At 60.3% G+C, this 17748-nt stretch overlaps 3 protein-coding genes across 9 annotated transcripts; 1 reads left to right on the forward strand and 2 right to left on the reverse strand.

Annotated features, from left to right (window-relative positions):
- Positions 1–175: 175 nt before the first annotated feature.
- EML3 (EMAP like 3) lies at positions 176–10165 on the reverse strand. 6 transcript variants are annotated; one of them, XM_059144453.1, is made up of 22 exons: positions 9646–10162; positions 8656–8827; positions 8321–8578; positions 8113–8226; positions 6929–6996; positions 6648–6771; positions 6253–6423; positions 6007–6076; positions 5808–5918; positions 5455–5550; positions 4899–5054; positions 4596–4737; positions 3996–4147; positions 3789–3914; positions 3570–3701; positions 3045–3112; positions 2210–2298; positions 2040–2137; positions 1816–1903; positions 1230–1328; positions 818–948; positions 289–729 (listed from the first exon to the last, which is right to left on the reverse strand). In XM_059144453.1, the coding sequence occupies exons 1-22, from the start codon at positions 9665–9667 to the stop codon at positions 526–528; spliced, it is 2691 nt and encodes an 896-aa protein (XP_059000436.1). In that variant the 5' UTR covers positions 9668–10162; the 3' UTR covers positions 289–525. The 6 variants fall into 6 exon arrangements, with proteins under 6 accessions (XP_059000424.1, XP_059000443.1, XP_059000454.1 ...); XM_059144451.1 differs by having other exon boundaries at positions 8321–8581; XM_059144441.1 differs by lacking the exon at positions 818–948 and having other exon boundaries at positions 176–729; positions 9646–10165.
- Positions 10166–10228: 63 nt separating this feature from the next.
- On the forward strand, positions 10229–12376 carry ROM1 (retinal outer segment membrane protein 1). Its single transcript, XM_059144515.1, has 3 exons — positions 10229–11078; positions 11480–11726; positions 11843–12376. The coding sequence occupies exons 1-3, from the start codon at positions 10489–10491 to the stop codon at positions 12059–12061; spliced, it is 1056 nt and encodes a 351-aa protein (XP_059000498.1). The 5' UTR covers positions 10229–10488; the 3' UTR covers positions 12062–12376.
- Positions 12377–12524: 148 nt separating this feature from the next.
- Positions 12525–17107, reverse strand: B3GAT3 (beta-1,3-glucuronyltransferase 3). Of its 2 annotated transcripts, none has more exons than XM_059144531.1 (5): positions 16898–17107; positions 15602–15740; positions 13847–14207; positions 13402–13692; positions 12525–13030 (listed from the first exon to the last, which is right to left on the reverse strand). In XM_059144531.1, the coding sequence occupies exons 1-5, from the start codon at positions 16977–16979 to the stop codon at positions 12932–12934; spliced, it is 972 nt and encodes a 323-aa protein (XP_059000514.1). In that variant the 5' UTR covers positions 16980–17107; the 3' UTR covers positions 12525–12931. The 2 variants fall into 2 exon arrangements, with proteins under 2 accessions (XP_059000514.1, XP_059000507.1); XM_059144524.1 differs by having other exon boundaries at positions 15602–15776; positions 16898–17106.
- Between the last annotated feature and the right edge of the window lie 641 nt (positions 17108–17748).

Below are 17748 nucleotides of genomic sequence, written 5' to 3' on the forward strand. Positions count from 1 at the left end.
CAACCGCGGCCCGGCGCTCGGTTATTTCCGTTGCAGCTCGGCCCCTCCCCCGAGGGCGGGAGAAGAGTTGGGCTTAACTCTCTCCTTGCCCGAGCCCCACAGCTCCGCCTGCGGCCCCGAAGGACTCGCGCGCCTTCGCGCTCCGCCGGGTTATTTGCAAGCGGCTTTGCCTGTTATTTGCATGAGTGGCCTACGCTCCCCTACCCTTTCCAAACTCCTCTTTTTCTTCATCGCCACCCCCACAGGGCCCCGGAGGCACCCAGCCGAGCCCCACAAAAGGACTGGGAGGCGACTTTGCTTTTGGTTTATTGCCCCTCAGCAGGCGGCGGGAGTCAGGGCCCAGGCTGGGGCTGCCCGGCTCAGCCAGCGGGTCTCTACAGTGTGTGCGGGGGTGCCATTCGCCCCCTCCAGGGAAACGCGCAATCGGGAATGTCTCGAAGTCCAGGAAAGGTCGGCCCCTGGTCCTAGGGGTTTCGGGTGGGGCGGAGCCGCGCCGCAGGGCCGGTGGGTCCCCTCCCGCAGCGGTCAGACGTCGAGAGAGGAGGCGGGGGACAGGGAGGGCGTTCGAGAGGGCGTGGCGGGCGCCGGCCCCGCGCCTCCAGCGCCCAGCACTCGCCATTGGAAGATGCTGGCGTCCTTGCCCCCCAGCGAGATGAGGTGCGAGTCGTCGTGCGTGAACCGGACGCTGGTCACGTGGCTGCCGTGGCCGCCGTACACGAGGCTTGGCGCCTGGGCGAGAGGGAAGACGAGTTGCGGTGGCCCCGGAGCCCCGGGCCTATCCGGCCCGCCCGACCCCAGAGGCCCCAGGAGGCCTCACCTTGGCGCGCGCGCACGGGTACTGGAACAGGTGCACTTTGCAGAAGTCGTCGGCCACGGCCACCACGCGCTCGTTGTGGGAGCGACACAGGGAGTTGATGTCGGTGCCATCCGAGCCGTCTGGCCACACGCCTAGGACGGCGGCCCGCCTCAGTGAGGCCTCTCCCCTTGGCCACCCACGCCCCGGGCCGCACCGTTCCCGGCGCTCAGGCAGCCTCGGCCACCCACTGGCCGCGTTCCAGGCAATCCTTCCCAGTCCCGACAGCCCAGGGCCTGAGGGGCCTCCCGGGCTGGATCTGCCAGTTTCTCGACGCCCACCCCTCGACGCATGCCCCGCATTCCGAGCCCAGGCCGGGCTCCACCTTGCCCCCGACCCCCCCACCCCTCCCTCAAGGTTCCAAGGCCCTGCTCACCATAGACGTGGAAGCCCAGCACGCAGGTGTAAGTGGCCCACTCCCGGTCTCGGCTGTCGTAGCGATTCCTCAGCAGCTTGCAGCCTCCAACCACATCCCCTGGACAGAGGGAGCCCACCCAGCTCAGCTCTAACCCAGCCCTCAGTGGGGAAGACACGGAGACAGGCAGGCTGGAAAGACCTGCGTGTGATCTGGTCACCGTGGTAGCAGCCCTCAGCCCAAGCCAAAACCTAGCCCCATGTGCTTCCTGAATTCTTGGCTCAAGTTCTCCTGACAGCTTCTCATCAGTTCCTCCTCCCTAGATAAGTCAGTCCCTCCACACCTGCCCTGACAAACTTGTCCAAAACAACCTCTTCCTAGTACATTTTTCAAGTCCTCATGGGGAAAGACGTGTAAAACTGGGGGAGGGAGGAATCCCAAATCATAGTGTTTCTCCTCTGTACAATTCCAACCCATCTCCCCCTCTCTAAGCCACAGCCTCTCTACCTATTCTCCTTCAACCCCTCCCAACCAGGAGCACCCCCTGCCAAACAAATGAAACCCACCAGGTTACCCATTCCCCATGCTCTCCCTTCCTTCCACTCACAGTAAAGGATCTCATAGTCCCCAGAATTGGACATGATGAAACTCCCATCCTTGGACCAGTCAAGGTGAGTGATGAAGCTGGAGTGACCCTAGGAGAAAGGGTCAAGAGACTAAAAATGTAGATACTGTTTCCCTTCCTCACATGCCCCTTAGTGCACGAGACCCCCTTCAGGGAGTTTACCTGCTCTGGCAATGCCCCCCCACCCTCCAGCCCAGCCTCCTCACCACACAGCGGCCAAAGCGGCTGGACTTGGCCCCATCACTGGAAACACTATAGATGTAGATCATGTTGTCATGGGAACCGATGGCCAGGTACAACCCATCTACAAAGACACTCACTCAGAGAGGGAAGGGCCAGGGATAGGTCTAGGTCTGGGGTAGGGGGTGGCTCCCACCTGGGCTATACCGGACCACTGAGAGCTGCTCATTGCCATCAGTGATGTCCGACACAATCTCTCGGGTCTCTGTGTCCAAAACCAGCCACCTGGAAGGGAGGGGTGGAAAGCCCGTGTGAGGTTACCTGTCCTGGTCAAGGTGGGGGTTGGCAAGTTGGAGAGTCTCAGAGACACCAACAGAAAGGCTGTGATGTGGACAAGTCACCACCAGTTTTTTTGTTTTGTTTTTTTAAGAGAGGGAGAGTGGGGGAAGGGGCAGAGGGAGAGGCAGAAAGGGAACCTTAAGCAGGCTCCATGCGTAGCACAGAGCCCACACACGGCTCTCCTCTCACGACCCTGATGAGATCATGACCTGAGCCGAAATCAAAGAGTTGGATGCTTAACAACGGAACCCCTCAGGCACCCCCAACACTCAACTCGTATGCTAGGAAACGGGAAGGGGCCGAGGAGAGAGAAAGGCTGAGAAGCTTCTGATGCCTCTAAGAAAGGAGGACCTAATGGAGTCGCAAGCCTGGCACTTCCCTTTGTTAGTCTCTCCCAAACCCTTCCCACCCCCACTGCTTCTCTATCCTAAGCTGCCACCTCCTCCACTCCCAGGTTTGGAGGGGAGAGTGGTTGAGTGTGATGACAGTTGCCACAGGAGAGCAGGGGAGGCCTGGGCTGCAGAGAAAAGCACTGAGGAGGGAGAGGTGCAGTTGGGGCCCCTGAGCAGGAAGGAGCCACACTCCCCCCCCCCCCCGCCCAACCCCCCCCCTCCCCCCGCACACACCCCATTACCGGGGAAGCCTTCCCATACCTCCTGCTTGCCCCTCCCAGGAATCCTGGCTCCTCTCACCTCCCTGTGTTCAGTCCTACAGCCACAACTGCCCCACTGGGGTGGAAGTCAGCACAGAGACCAGTCTCCTGGGAGCGGGGAAAAGGTGAATTTAAGAAGATGCCTTTCTAGGGAAGGTTCCCGAATGGACACCTCGTCATGTTGGTAACACCAAAGCCTTCTCCTCCCAAGGATGAGACGGGGAGGAGAGGGACAGTAGACCTGGGGTGGAGGCAGGGTGTCCCTGGAGCTCAAATGAGGTGATACTCAAAATATTTAACAACCAGAACTGAGCTGGGAAGCTGTGCTGGAGAATTAACCATTTGTTGCTGGAGCGAGGGGGAGGTCGGGGGGCTCAGGGGCAGGGGGGCAGTGTTCAGGGGGCACTGGAGGCATCTGCACAGCAGATTTTAAGTAGCCCATTTGGCCATACCAGTACAAACTGGCTGCCTCCAGGGAGAAGAGAAGAGGATGTTAGGGAAAGAGTGGTGGCCACAGAAGCCATGGTGGGTGTGGCATTGGGGAGCCAGGGACACAGGGCTCTACCTTGAGGTCAATGCTCCAGGCCAGTGCATGGCCCTCCCCATCCCACAGGCAGAGCTGCCGGTCGTGGCCACAGGTGAGGAAGCGGTTCTGGAAGGGATGCGTGCAGAGCCCCCAGAGCTCATCCGTGTGGCCCTGCAGCAGAGCACAGCCTGTAACCTCTGCCCTGCCTCGGTAGCTCTTCCCACCTCCTCCCCGGACCCCTGGGGGTGGGGGACCAACCTGGATTACAGGAGAGAAGCCCTGGGCCAGATCTCCCCTCAGCAATGCATTCTTCGTGGTTCCCACCAGCAGCTCAGAGCCCAGCCCCTCCGCAATGGCCCGCACGGCCCCAAAGTGTTCAGGAATCTGCGGGATGGTGGCAAAAGTCAGGGACCCACTGGCCATTCCTCTTCCTCCTCCCTCCCCTGACACCAGCCTAGCCCTCACCTCCGCCTCCTGGAGGGCCACCAATCCCGGCCCCCACTGGACCAGCCGGCGGTCCCGTCCGCCGCCACTCAGCACAGTCCCGTCCCGCCGGAGACACAGGGCAAAGATGGAACCTTCGTGAGCGTGGGCCTGGGCCACAATCCCGTAGGTCTCTGTGGGCAAAAACATGAGTTGGCAAAAACATCTTGGCAATCGGGGTGCCAGGAAGTGGGCCACTGGAGCAGCCCTGGCTGTCCCAAACGGAGTAATAACTCCCAGCTGTTGAGTACCGGCTGAACACGGTCTCTGATCCTCGGCTACTATTTTCCCCAGTTTACAAACTGGACAACTGAGGACCAAAGATGTGAGGTAACTTCCTAAAGGCCAAACAACCAGAGGCAAAACTGGAATGTGAACCCAGAATCTGGCAGATTCCCAAAGCCCCAGCTCTGCCCCTTTGCCATGATGTCCCTACCCTGCTAGACAGCCCTCCTAGAGGGCCCCTAGACAACCATCAACTGTCATGGTAAAAAGAAAAAAAAAAAGAACATCCTCTTCTCTATTCCCACAGACCCTCTGGGGTACTAGACTCCCCAGAAGCCACCACCCTCAACCGCATACCTTTGGCCCCACCCCTGCCTGGGGTTCTGGAATCTGAGAGGCTCCGCCCCCAGGTGAGAATGTTCCCCTCTGAATCCCCAGTGAGAATGTCTCCATCCGGGAGGAACACAAAGCAGGGGATAAACTTGGGTTTCTTGTATTTCTGGGGGAGAGGCGAGCAGAGAGCAGGGGTCAGAGGGAAGGGCGGAGACCGGAAGTCACGGACCATTGCCATTTGGGGGGACCAGGGTCTACAGTACTCAGCCCAATACCTCCACCTCCATTCTGTCCTCCCACACCACCCTGCACCCATCCACGCCTCACCCCAAAGACACCCTGTTTCCGGGTGAGGGTCCCGTTCCCAGGAACCCCTGCTCCTCCACTCCAGTTCCAGAAGTGGACGTGGGATTTCCCGCTGGTGACAATGCAACTGCTGTCACGAGGGCTGAAGCCAACGGCCAAAACCGAGTCATTGGTACTCTGAAGGGAAGACACCAGATTCAGCCGTCCCAAGCCCTGAGCACCCTCACTTTACTCCACTTTTCAGTTTGCATCCTGACAGCTGGTCTGCGGAAGCTCGGAAACCCCAAGACAAGCCTTCCTTCCGGACCCAGGCCCTGGTCCCCTAAGAGCGCCCCCCCTCCCAGTCACTCACGATGCCGGGACCACCCTAATGCCTGACACGCAATGGATCTCTCCGGAGACCAGAAACTTCCATAGTTCCCTTTCACAGCCTCGGAGAGGCTAAGAGGCTTCACTCCAGGTGACCCAGCCAGAAATGACGTCAAGGTACAGGGAAGTCTGGAGTTCGCTCTGTACTCCCCTGCTCTCAGCTCCCTAACCTCACGGCCATGCCAGGCCACCTGGACTCCCTCCTCACCTTAATCTCAGCCAGCTTCGTGCCTCGGCTGCAGTCCCACACTGACAGCATGTGTTCATTGGAATCATCCACGACACAAAGAAAAGCACCCTGATCCTGAGAATGGGGGACACATCGGTGAGGCCGAGTGAGGCCTAGAGGGGTGTGGGCTCCCAGTCATTAGGCAAGGGCTGCCATCACGGCTGGAACAGGCAGGAGGAATGGACACCTGTCCCTTTCTCAGGAAAATCGGCTTGGGGTTGGGGGTGGGGTTCCAGAAGGCCAGAACTTTGGAGGCGTCACTTTGGAGGTGAAGTTCAAGGAGGTGCCTGGGCAAGGAAGCCGGGGATCTAGAGGCTTTGGGGCTGGCTCACCGCCACTGAGAAAGCCAAGGCTCCCACGCCCCGCTCGAAGGCCCCCAGTCCAATCTCCTGCAGCTTCAGCAGGGTCTCTGAGTCCCAGACGTGAACCACCGGCTGCAGGGGCTGGGGGCGTCAGAAAGGGGTCAGGGACTCGAAGGAAAGCCAGGCTGGAATTTCATCCCGTCTGCCTGGTATTGGACTTTGGCCTTACCTTGCCATCTTTATCCACTCCAGCTGTCTGTCCTGAAGCTACACGGACACCATCCGGGTGGACGGCCAGGCTAAGTGGGGGAGGAGACGCTCTAGGGAAGGGGGTCGGTCTCTCAAGACCCCCCAGGACACGTCCTCCGTGCTTGGAGAGCCCTCCTGCTCCTCCACACCCACCCAGACCCCGTTCCTGCCAAGGCCACCGCCCCCATGCCTAGAGCTGCCCACTCCCAGGCCCTGGGCCCCTCACCATCGAACGCAGTCCGTGTGGCCCCGGTAATGTCTCTGGCCGCCACCTCCAGGGCCCCCTGGGCCTCCCTCGGGCCGGTACAGCACCACCACACAGGCAATAAAGTAGACCACCTCCCCAGAGCGCAGCACAAACAGATTAGAGCGGGAGTCACGACCCCTGTACCCATAACTGGAGTGGGGATCACAGTCAAGGAAAGGGTCAGACCAAGGGCAGAATGAGGTAGAGAGGGGGCAACAAAAGAGCTTCTGGCTGGCAGCACCATCAGCAAAGGATGGTAGGGGAGGAGTCAGAGGGCTTCCTGATCTCACGGACCCGGGGAGAAACCATCGAGAAGCTGGGGGGTCCCCAAGATGGGAAAGGTGGCTCCCGTGGGACTGGAGGGGGCAGGATACACCCAGTCAAGGCTGAGGGTCTCCGGGGGTGGGCCGCTGGGCAGCTCCTCAAGGCTGCGGATGCCAGACGGGATGTACATGGTAATGGGGCGGCCGCGAAGGAACATTTTCACTGAGATGCCTTCTACAGAGAGAAGGGGGGTGTCAACCACCACCCTGCAGCCTCCCTTTCAAGAAAACTCTACCCACCACACCTCACAGGTCCCCCACAATAGCTCCTGGGGCTGTAGCCCAAACCCCAAATCTGTCATCCCAGCTCTTCCAGACTCCTCTGTACATACCCAAATTATAGTTGCTCCTCCGAGACCCAGGACCCCCAGGGCTGGAGAGAGGTTCTTTCCCCCCACGGCTGTTGGGAAGAGAGAAAAGCAGAGGGATGGGGTCAGGTTCCAAGACCTAAGTGGGAAAGGGCAGGACACAAGAAAGGAGGTTCCTCTAGATACCCAACAAGGTCTGCCGGCCGTTAGTCTGCATTCGGAGCATTCAGGGCCCCCAGGAGATGGGGACTTTCATCACTACATAAGAGATGAGAAGATTTAGGCTAAAGGGGCAGAGCACATGGCACAAAGCCCTAAAGCCTGTGAGAGACAGTGCGGCATGGCAAGGGGGGGCCCTCTCCTCTAGACCACCAGGCTTCTGGTTGACCTTTTCATTTCTCCATCTGTAAAATGGGACCAAAGTGAATCCAGAAAGGTACACCAGCCCTGCCTTTCAGGGTCTGGGATATGAGCCAGAAAGTCCTTCTCTCACCAGAGGAAAGTAACAGGTGAATTCCCCAAACAGCTCTCACTAGATCATAAAGCAATAATGTTTCTTGAGAGAATAAAGGAGACCAAGAACAGGGCTCGAATAAACACTCAGGGGGCCTGAGCCCTGTAGGTACTCTGAGACAATTATACTCAGCCACTAGGATTTCCCCTTGCTCTCTAGAAATAAAGCCTGTTAGGACGCTTGGGTGGCTCAGTTGGTTAGAAATAAAGCCTGGTAGATTGGGGGAGGGGGTGGAGGCAGGTGGAGCTGAGGGGTAGGGCTGAAACTCCGAAAACAATCATCTGTGAAAATCAGGACAGCTTTCAGTACCTCTTAGAATCTTGGAAGGTTTGCGGTGATACAGTAGAGCCGGAGTCAGGAAGAGTAGGGTTTGAATCCAAGCTCTAGCTGTGTGACCCCAGGCAAATGACTTACCCTCTCTGAGCCTGCTTCCTCACCTGGCCAATGAACAGCAAGAGACCACCTACCCCCCAAGGATGTCGTGGGAACTGAATGAGGTGGAGAAGGTCGAGGGTTTAGCACAGGGCCGGGTACACAGCAGGTGCCCCAGGAGCACTTGTTCCTTTCTTCCTGTTGGGCAATGAGGTCCCCCCACCCCACCCAGGGAATTGAGGTGAGGGATGTGGAAAATCAAGAGCCTGAGCCTGGGGTGGGTGGGGTAGAGAGGGGCAGGGGGCGGGGCAGGCTGGCCCACCTCTCCGTGCTCCCTGACCGCAGCAACAGGTTAGCCGAGGAAGCTGCCTTCCGGGAGAGTTTCTGCCGAGGCCGCTCTGAGGGGGATGAGGAGGAGGAAGAATTTCTCCGTGGCCTGGTAGGAGCATAGTGAGCAGGTCAGGATCATTCCCTCTGCTCGTGCTCCCCAGTCCTCCCAGCCCTCCTGGCTTCTGCCGCAGGACACTTACGTGTCAGCGCGCTGCGGGGACTGCACAAGCCTGAGGATCCCCGGGGGGCCAGGGGAACCAGCACCACTGCTGCTGCTGCCCCCTCCTTCCGACTGGGTCCCACCAGGCTCTTCACTGACCCCCTGGGGGGCTGGGGGCCCATTGCTCAGGCTAGGGGGGCGCGGGGATGGCTCCGTCTCCACCTCGGTCTCGGTCTGGGTGCCCCGGCTCACCAAGGAGGGGCCGCACGTGGGGGGCAGTCCTGGGGGCGCGGCAGGGCTGCTGGGGAGACAGTGAATCAACCTGATGCCCCTAGAGATCCCTGGAAGGAAGAGGGTGTGTGACAACAGGCATACCTATCTCGGGTTGGAGCGGGTGTGCCAGGGTCCTGCAGGGGGTTGGGGGGCGCGTGCAGCCGCAGCAGGCGGAGGGCCTCGGCCAGGGCTGCCTTAACCAGCTCCATCTCCTTCTCTTGCACCTGAAGCCGCCGGCTCAAGGACTGCAGGGCCTCCTGAGCAGGGCCCTCACCTGGGAAAAGGGCAAGAGGCACTCAGAATGTACCCACCACGGGGAGAAAGGGTTGAGCGGATGCTGTCTACCCCCAACTTTGCATTCGTCCAATAGGACTACCCCCTTCAAGCAGCCCCAGGCTTGGAGGGTGGCCCAGAGGGGAGGAGACGGGTGGTAGAGGATCAAGGGCCTCCTTCTGGCCAGGGCGGGCGAGGAGTCTGGCAGCGCTCCCTTCCTGCTGCTGTCTCAGCCTCCGCAAAGACAGGGAGTACCGTGGAGTACCAGGGGGGAAATATGGAGTACTGCCCAGGAACGTGGGAACCACAGAGTGAGGCGCAGAGCGGGTGAAGGATGACGGCCCACCCCAGAGCAGACGCCAGTCTCCAGGGAAGAGAGAGAAACTGAGGAGGGGCGCGAAAGGAGAGGGGGACACGAGAGTACAGTCGTCTGAGGGCTCAGACGACCAGGAGAAGAGATCGAGAATGACCGGAGAGGGTATCAGCGGAGACGCAGTCATAGAGAAGGTCCCAGGGTAACGGGTCAAAAGTAAAACGACCCACAAAACCAGGAGAAGAGGCCCAGAATAACGCGGGGGACAGAGAAACACCCAGGGGCCCAGAGTAACACGGGGAGTGGATGGCGTTGAAGAAGTTGGAAATGACAGCAGGAGATCCAAATAACTAGGGAGAGCAACCTGAGGACCAGTGGAGGATGCTCAGAGACCCTGAGGCCGAGAAGCACGCGGGGACGCCACCAGACAGCCGTGGGGCTCTGGCAGCGGCCGACCGGCCGGCGCTCCGGGAAGGGGCACGCCGCCCGCCCCGCCCCGTACTCACCGGGCCCCCCGGCCCCGTCCATCCGGCCCCCGGCTTGCTCCGAGCGGCGGCGGCGGAGGAGGCTTCTAAGCCGCCGGGGCCATGGCCAGGGAGAGGGGAAGGGGAAGCACCCCGGGGCGCGCGCGCGCGCGGGTGCCGTGCCACCCCCCGGGGGCGCTGTCGGGCGAGGGGAAAGGGCCTGGAGGGGGCGCTGTGGGGCGGGGGCAGCAGGCTCCGGGGCCCGCCGGGGCCTCGGACTCTCCCGGGGCCGTTCTCGGCTCCCGGGGGTGGGGTGGCGGGGTCGTCCCGGGCCCCAGCGCCGCGGCACAAACAGGCGCCGGACGCGGAGCCGCCAGGAAGCGCGGGAGGGGGGGCGGGACGAGGTGGAGGGGGGAGGCCGGGCCGCCTGGTAACCCCTCCCTGTCCGGGCCTCGCCGCTCGGGACCCGGGCAGGGCCAACCCGCTGACCCCCGGGCCCCCTCCGGGTCTCCGCCCTCCAGGCCCTTCCGGGATCCCCGCCCCCGGACTCCCTGGGGTCCTTGTCTCCGCGCCCCAGCCCCTAGCCCCTAGGGCCAGAGCCGACCCGCCCCTCCCCACTTCCGCGAGGGGCAGGGGCGGGGTCACGAACTGGGCCCTTAGCCCGGGGGCGGGGCTTTCCCTAAGGGGCTAGGCCAAGGCATCTCGACTTGGGACTGGCAGGAGCGGGGGCAGCGGGTTATTAAGGCTGGGGGGTGGGCGGATTCCCAGGGTATTGGGGTCAGGGTGGCATTAGCCCAGCTCAAGCCGGGCTAGGCTGACTCAGCATCCTGTCCCTGCCAACCTTCGTCCCCGACCGCTCTGCTTTTCCTTGGGCAGAGATGGGAGATGGCGCCGGTGTTGCCCCTGGTGCTGCCCCTCCAGCCCCGCATCCGTCTGGCACAGGGGCTCTGGCTCCTCTCCTGGCTGCTGGCGCTGGCCGGTGGCCTCGCCCTCCTATATAGCGGGCACCTCCTGGCCCAGCTGTGGCTCCTCCGCACTTTCTTGGCTCCCTCCTGCCCCTTTGCTGCCCTGCCCCAGGTGGCCCTGGCTGCCGGTTTGGGGGCTCTGGGCACAGGACTGGTGGGTGCGGGAGCCAGCAGGGCCAGCCTGGACGCGGCTCAGTACCCTCCCTGGCGAAAGGTTCTGGGCCCCCTGCTGGTGCTTGGCACTGCGGGCGGCGGGGGTCTTCTGATCCTAGCCCTGGGGCTGGCCCTGGCTTTACCTGGGAGTCTGGACGCTGGGCTGGAGGATGGCCTGGGGACTGCCTTGGCTCACTACAAAGACACAGAGGTGCCCGGACACTGTCATGCCAAACGGCTGTTGGATGAACTCCAGCTGAGGCACCACTGCTGCGGGCGCCACGGGTACAAAGACTGGTTTGGCATCCAGTGGGTCAGCAGCCGTTACTTGGATCCCAACGACCAGGAGGTGGTGGAGTGAGTGTTTGGTTTCTCCCCTCCCCCGCCCCTCCTCCTAGCCTCCTTCCCCTCCCTCACCTCCTCCGCCCTTAAAACCCACCTCACCCCACAGGCAATAAATAGAGCGTAGGGACTGAGAGAATTGGTTACAGATCTGCCATTTATTAGTTGTGTGACCCAGGGCACATTACCAAACTGCTCTGGGCCCGTTTCCTCCTCTGTAGTTTGGAGATCATAGGACCCACCTTACAGACTTACTGTAAAGATGAATGAATTGTGCATGCCTCACACTGCACGCGGTGGTAAACCAGTCAGGAAAGGTCTCTCGTGTTGTTTCAATTCTCAGCTCCTGTGCCCTGCAGTTTCTCCCCTGGCCTCTATTTCCAGCCATCCTAACACCCCTGCCCCTCCCCTTGCAGCCGGATCCAGAGCAACGTGGAAGGCCTGTATCTGATCGACGGTGTCCCTTTCTCCTGCTGCAACCCCCACTCGCCCAGACCTTGCCTGCAAAGCCGGCTCTCGGAGCCCCACGCCCACCCTCTCTTCGATCCCCGTCAGCCCAACCTAAACCTCTGGGCCCAGGGATGCCACGGGGTGCTGCTGGGGCACCTGCAGGACTTGGCGAGCGTGCTGGGCGGCGGGCTGGCTGTCACCTTCCTGCTGCAGGTGAGTCAGCCAAGTGTCCAAGGGCTCCCCTCCTCAGGGGAACACTCGCTGCCTCCAGCGCTGGCCCCGGGAGCACTTGACCCACACGGACGTCTCTCCCCTTGCCTTCCCCACAGATCCTGGTGCTCCTGGGCCTGCGGTACCTGCAGACGGCCCTGGAGGGGCTTGAAGGAGTCATTGACGCGGAGGGAGACACCCAGGGCTATCTCTTCCCTAGCGGGCTGAAGGACATGCTGAAAACGGCATGGCGACAGGGAGGGGTGGCTCACAGGCCCACACCTGAGGAGGCCCCACCAGAAGAGGCACCCCCTGAGGAGGGTCTCCCTGAGGCCTAGTGGCCTGAAGCTTGGGGTGGAGACTGGGAGGGGCCATGGGGAGGGACGGACAGGACTGAAAACCTCACAACTCCTTACTGAGCCTCCACATGATGGTGGTGGTGGTGGTTCCTGGGATTAGAGGAGGAGCGAATGTCAGTCACAGAGCTGGATGGGATGGAGGGGCATTGGCGAGAAAACTAGGTGTCCAGGCCCTAGCCCCTGTGGCTAAGAGCCACCCAGGGAACAGAAGGCGCCCAGGGTGTGGGGAAGGAGACGCGGGAATGACCAGAGACTGCTCCTTGCACACAGATTCAATAAAGCTTTTGGATGGAAGCCACTGACCTTCCTCTTCAAGGGGGTGGGGGGCCCTGGGAGAGCTGATTTCTGTCTGACAGAGAAGCCAGGACGCCCAGGTTTTTGGACTCTGGTGAGGGTCAAATGCAAGAACCAGACATGCGCAACGAAGGAAACCAGAGGCCCCTCCAGCTTGAGATCTTTTATTCTGGAGGTAGGAGGGGGGTCAGCATGCTCAGGTGGGGAGGGTCCGGCCCAGCTCCTCCAGCCCCCCAACGCATGCCCAGCCCCAATAAGTTACCCAGTTGCTCAGCAGCCCTCCCTCCTGAGCGTCTGTCCTGCTGCTCCGCCCCAGACAGGGCTGACCCGACTCAACACAAGGGCCGCTTGTCCCCAGCCTGTGGGCAGTGCCACATGGCAGGCTGGGGGAGGGGAGAAGCAGCTGGGCCACGCCCTGGGGCTGAGGGGGCAGAGGGGGCCGCCCCCGGCTCTGAGGGGGTCAGGATTTGGAAAACTGCATCCTGGGCAGGCCAGGGGCCCAGTCCCCCAGGTTCGTGCCTGAACGAGAGGCAGTGGTCAGGGTGGGGATTGCCGTCACACCTCCACAGCTGGGTCTGAGCCTCGGCCCTGCCGCTGGAGCTGCTCTTCCTGCTTCATCTTGGGTTTCTCTGTCCGTGTGTGCCACACCAGAACCTGTCCCGGGCGCGCTTCGGTTAGGGCTGGGCCCGGCTGGCATGAGGCCTCTGGGGCCCTCAGCATGGAACGCATTCTCTCACCCCCTCTACACACACAGCGTCCGCTGTGAAGTGTGAAGGGCAGCCCCCCCCCCCCCGCCACCCCCATGCTATGTGGATGCCCAGGAGACAGCGTGGCAGGAGACCCCTTGCCGACCTGGCTCCCAGCTTCCCCTGCAGCAGAGTAAGCAGAGTTGAATCCGGGCTCTAGAGGGTCCCTCCTGGTCCAAAAGCCCATCCTCTGAGCGTCCTCCACGAGGCCTTGCTCCGCTTCCCCCATCACCCCTCCATATCCCAGAGCCGGATTTCGGCCCATCTCCAGCTCCTTACCCGAGTGCAATTGGCTGCCCGCGGCTCCAGGTCCTTGGGATCCACGAGGTGGCTCAGGAGACTGCTCTCCAGGTGGCCCCGGGGAGCGGTGGCATCAAACTGGGCACTGGGCTTAGCCAACAGCAAGGGCAGGGCGACAGCAAATCCTGCCATATCCACTGGGAAGGGCCTGTTGGGCTCCCACGCTGTGTGGAAGCCCACGACCCGGCCATCCTGTACCCGAGGGCCCTCGAATCGCAGGCCGCCCACCAGGCCCACAGGCCACACTGAGACACCACGGGTCCAGCGCATCTAAGAGAGGTCAGGAGAAAAGAAACAGACAGGGGGGTGGCCCAGGGCCACGGGGGTCACGCGGCCCCACTGCTTCCCCCTCCTCACACCGGTCACCAAGGCAACACCTGCCTCTTTCCCCAACCCCACCCTAGAGGGGTGGGGAGGGGCTTACCTCCTCGAAGAGTTCCCGGCTGTAGGTGTTGTCATCATCTGCAAAGTACACGACTCCCCTCGTGCCGGCTGGAGGGGGGTCCTTCTCTCCCCCCACAGCGCCCCCTCCACTCCGGAGCCAGTCCAGGGCCCTGTTCCGTTGCTCTACCCCACGGGGCCGAACCCACCCGGGTTCGCCCTCCCTGAGCCGCTGGGCCTTGGGGGTGAGGACCGCCAGGTGTGTGAAGAGGAGGCCCGAGCCAGCCAGCAGCCCGGAGACCAGTGGGGTGGGGCCCTCGGCATCCTCCACCAGCAGCCAGTGCAGCCGGGGCACCAGGCTCAGTGTCTGGGACAGCCGCACCAGCTCGGCTTTCTGCACCAGCCTGCAGGGGGAAAGAGGCAAGGCGGGGGGTAGGGCTCAGTACCATCTGCTCCCGCCTGCTGGCCAATACACATAACTTCTCCCGGGCCCATTCAGGTATCCCCCATGGTCTTTCCCGAGCCAATACCCAAATTCTCTTTCTCGCCTATCAGTTTCACACCGAGCTCCCCTGCCCTGTTCCTGCAGCCCATGTCTGGAACCCCCCCAACCCCAAGGCTCTGGCTGTGGGAGACTACAGGTTAAGGTCACAGGCTTTGGAATCAGATCTGGGTTTGAACGCCAGCTCTGTAAGTGAGTAGGTGAGACACTGGGGGAAATGGGTCAGATCTCCCCAAGCCTCAGTCTCCTTGGCTAGGAAAATGAGAATAACGGTACTTTACCACCGTGCTGTCTTAAAGGTTCAATTATAATGACTTTCTAAAATATCAGGAGGGGGGCGCCTGGGTGGCTTAGTGGGTTAAGCCTCTGCTTTTGACTCAGGCCAGGATCTCGGGGTCCTGGGATTGAGCCCCACATCGGACTCTCCCCCTCTCTCTCTGCCTGCCTCTCTGCCTACTTACGATCTGTCAAATAAATAAATAAATCTTTTTAAAAAAATAATAAAATACCAGAAGGGCCAGGTCCTCTGCCTGGGTTTCTAAGTAGAGAGATTTAGAGGAGCTCTTTGCCTCATTCCTCTCCACGGGAGGGTTTTCCTAAGTTTAGACAAGAAACTGGGAAGGTGTGGCCAGGCTTCTTTATCCTGAAGACTGCTCTGCCCCAGGGCTGATGCTGTGTGTATGGAAGAGGACAGGGTCTAGAGCTGCCTGTGCCTACACGGGTCAGCCACCTGATTCCAGGCAGGTGTCAGCAGGCTCTTTAGCTATAGATCCAAAACCATGTTTCCCAGTTGGTTTGTACAAGGAGAAAGCTACATTTTAATTTAAAAAAAAAAAAAAAAAAAAGTAAAGCTCTTACTTAGCACAGTGTCTGGTAGAAAGTAAACATGCTGTAAATCACAGCTGGTGCAACTATTTCTAGATTCTAGTTGGACTGTCAGGCCAAGCCCTTTCCTACTTCAATTTAGTCAGGGATCCTCCAACTTTCTCACCAAAGGATCCCCGAGAGAGAGAAAGCGAACTCAGAGGCAAGCTCAACATTTCTTTGAAACTTTCTTGTTCTTTCTTCAAATTTGTTAGGAACTGTGTCTTCTATTTCATAGCATACCCCTGTCTCTTTTACTGGAAAAACAACCCTTTTCCCACAGATCTTTGAGGAGAGATGTGGTTCATTTACCCTGTAATTTGGCAGGCCCCAGTTTGAGGAACATCCCCTGGCCCAGCTCCTCTCTAAAGTCATCATCAACCCCAACCTCCCGGCCCACGCAGGCCTCCTGGGTACACCAGAGCCCGTTACCTGGCGTAGGTGGGGGTAACGACATAGATAGTAGGCAGGGCTTCAGGTTCAGGGGGCTGGGCAGGGGCAGGGGGTGGGCGGCGGAGATCGGCTTGCAGCTGGGAAATCCTCAGATCCTTCTGCCGAAGCTGCTCAGCCGCTGCGCGCAGGGGAGGGAGGCAGTCACATGGCTGACCTGGTCCCAGGAAGCAGGAAAGGGGGGCAGAGAACCACAGCATGTTGAGCATCCCAAAGGGGCATAACCTTCTCATTCAACTCCTAGGCAGGGCTGGAGTGTCCTGACAACTTCCCCGACAGCCTCTCCCACACCTCATGGCCTCCATCAGCAGCCCCCTCCAACTGCAATCAATTCCATCTGTTTCAGCTTTCATTCGGATACTGAACTGATCAGCAGCCTCCATCCATCCCTTCTACCTGCTGATCCTAAGGTTACCTTCTGGAGCCATAAAGAACAACTAGATCTCCTGAACCAGGGCAGTCTTTTAAATACCTGAGGATCACGCCCTAAGCCCTGTTTCTCTATGTAAGAGGCAACATTCCATCTGTTCCCTTGGCTGTGTGACCAGAGACTCATAAAATTAATCGATTCCGTTATTGGATAAATATTTATTGAATGCTCCTCGTGGGAGGCAGCCTTAGGTGCTGGGGATGCAGCAGGGAACAGGGCAGACATGGTCCCTGCCTTCATGGAGCTTTCAGTTTAGGGGAGGAAGCAGACACTGACCAAAGAAACAAATTCGTAAAATCATTCCGAATTGTGATAAGAGCCAAGAAGGAAACACACAAAAAAACAGAGAATAAAAGAGAATGCGGAAAAAAGAAGAGTTACGCTAGCTAAAGTGGTCAGGGAAAGCCTCTCTGAGGCGGTGACATTTGAGCTGAGACCCGAAGGATGAGAAAGCGGCGGCCAGGGAAGAGCAGGGAGAAAAGCACCGCAGCCCGCAAGAACAGGTTAAGAGCTTGAGAGAGCAATGAGCGTGGGCTTTTCGAGAAACTGTCATGCAGCCAGTGGGGCCGGAGCAGAGCGAGCGAGTGGGAAGGGAAGGGGTTGGAAAGGCTGACGGCCACAGGATCATGCGGGGCCCTGCGGACTCTGGGAAGGAGTCTGCATTCCATCCGAGGTGCGGAGGGAAGCCGCGGCGCATCCTAGAGGGGAGTGCGCTGGCGGCCGCAGAGGGCCATCGGAGGGCCGAGCCGGCTGAAGGATGTCTGCGCGGGGGTTCATCCCTAGGGCGGGATCCACGGCGGCGGGCGCTCTCCGGCGAGCCCGCCGCCCCCCCGCCCCGCCCCGCTCACCGAGCTGCACCAGCGCGTAGAGGAGGCCGGCGATCGACACCAGGAAGTAGGCGAGAAACACGTTCTTCAGCTTCAGCTTCATGGCGGTGCCGCCACCCGCGCCGGGGCAGGCGGGGTCCGGGGGGACGAGGGGGTCCCCGCCCCCCACCCGCCAGCCTGCAGACCCCGCCCCTGCAGCGGCCCCGCCCCGTGTCCCTCCTTCCCCACGCTTCCCTACACCGGCTCCCGCGAGCTGGGGCCCGCGGCGCCCTCCCGGGCCCACTTCCGGTCAGTCTGCACCCCGCCCCTCGGGTTAATTTCCGGTCCCACAGCCTGGTTCTGGGAACCACGGGAGTGGGTGACGTCACATCCGGCGTGGCAAGCTCGCGTGGCGGGCAGTGGGAGCGACTCTGAACTCCAGTCCCTGCGCGCGGATTTCCTCCTGATTTCCATTCATTCCCTTACCAGACACAGAACCCAGTAACAGTTCTATAAATGCTTGTTACACGAATGAACGAAGTATAGGACTTCACGTGTCAGGCCTGTGCTCTGGGTGTCTCTCACGCATTGCATCTCACTCCAATGCTGAGATAGGTGGCATTGTCCCCATTTTACGGACAAGTAACCAAGGTTGACAAAAACTACGAATTGTCACTAAGCAGTTTTCTATATCCCATCTGGAATCTCTAGCTCCCTCTAATGCACGTTCCCTACATGGTTGACAATAGGGGTCGCGGTGTATGGGGGGTGGGGGTTAGGAGCGCGGTGCCAAGGCATGCACTACCTCCCGGGAAACTGGCAATATTTGAACTGAGAATTGCATGAACACATCCCTTAACTACTCATAAGCATGAGCCTTCCTGAGCAGTCAT

This window comes from Mustela lutreola, chromosome 1, assembly GCF_030435805.1.
Source record: "Mustela lutreola isolate mMusLut2 chromosome 1, mMusLut2.pri, whole genome shotgun sequence".
Classification (NCBI taxonomy): Eukaryota; Metazoa; Chordata; class Mammalia; order Carnivora; family Mustelidae; genus Mustela; species Mustela lutreola.

What these genes read in the sequence shown, in the direction of transcription:
- EML3 (XM_059144441.1), bottom strand. Translation starts at nt 9,667, where the DNA reads ATGGACGGGGCCGGGGGGCCCG. An exon ending in CGGTCAGGGAGCACGGAGAG is followed by an intron (nt 6,997 to 8,112) that starts GTGGGCCAGCCT and finishes TCTTCCCAACAG; the next exon opens with CCGTGGGGGGAAAGAACCTC. An exon ending in GTAGGACTGAACACAGGGAG is followed by an intron (nt 2,299 to 3,044) that starts GTGAGAGGAGCC and finishes CCTCCCTTCCAG; the next exon opens with GTGGCTGGTTTTGGACACAG.
- B3GAT3 (XM_059144524.1), bottom strand. Translation starts at nt 16,979, where the DNA reads ATGAAGCTGAAGCTGAAGAACGTGTTTCTCGCCTACTTCCTGGTGTCG. An exon ending in CTACGCGCTGGTGCAGCTCG is followed by an intron (nt 15,777 to 16,897) that starts GTGAGCGGGGCG and finishes TCCTGGGACCAG; the next exon opens with GTCAGCCATGTGACTGCCTC. An exon ending in GGGCAGCCAATTGCACTCGG is followed by an intron (nt 13,031 to 13,401) that starts GTAAGGAGCTGG and finishes CGCCCGGGACAG; the next exon opens with GTTCTGGTGTGGCACACACG.
- ROM1 (XM_059144515.1), top strand. Translation starts at nt 10,489, where the DNA reads ATGGCGCCGGTGTTGCCCCTGGTGCTGCCCCTCCAGCCCCGCATCCGT. An exon ending in AACGACCAGGAGGTGGTGGA is followed by an intron (nt 11,079 to 11,479) that starts GTGAGTGTTTGG and finishes CTCCCCTTGCAG; the next exon opens with CCGGATCCAGAGCAACGTGG. An exon ending in CTGTCACCTTCCTGCTGCAG is followed by an intron (nt 11,727 to 11,842) that starts GTGAGTCAGCCA and finishes CCTTCCCCACAG; the next exon opens with ATCCTGGTGCTCCTGGGCCT.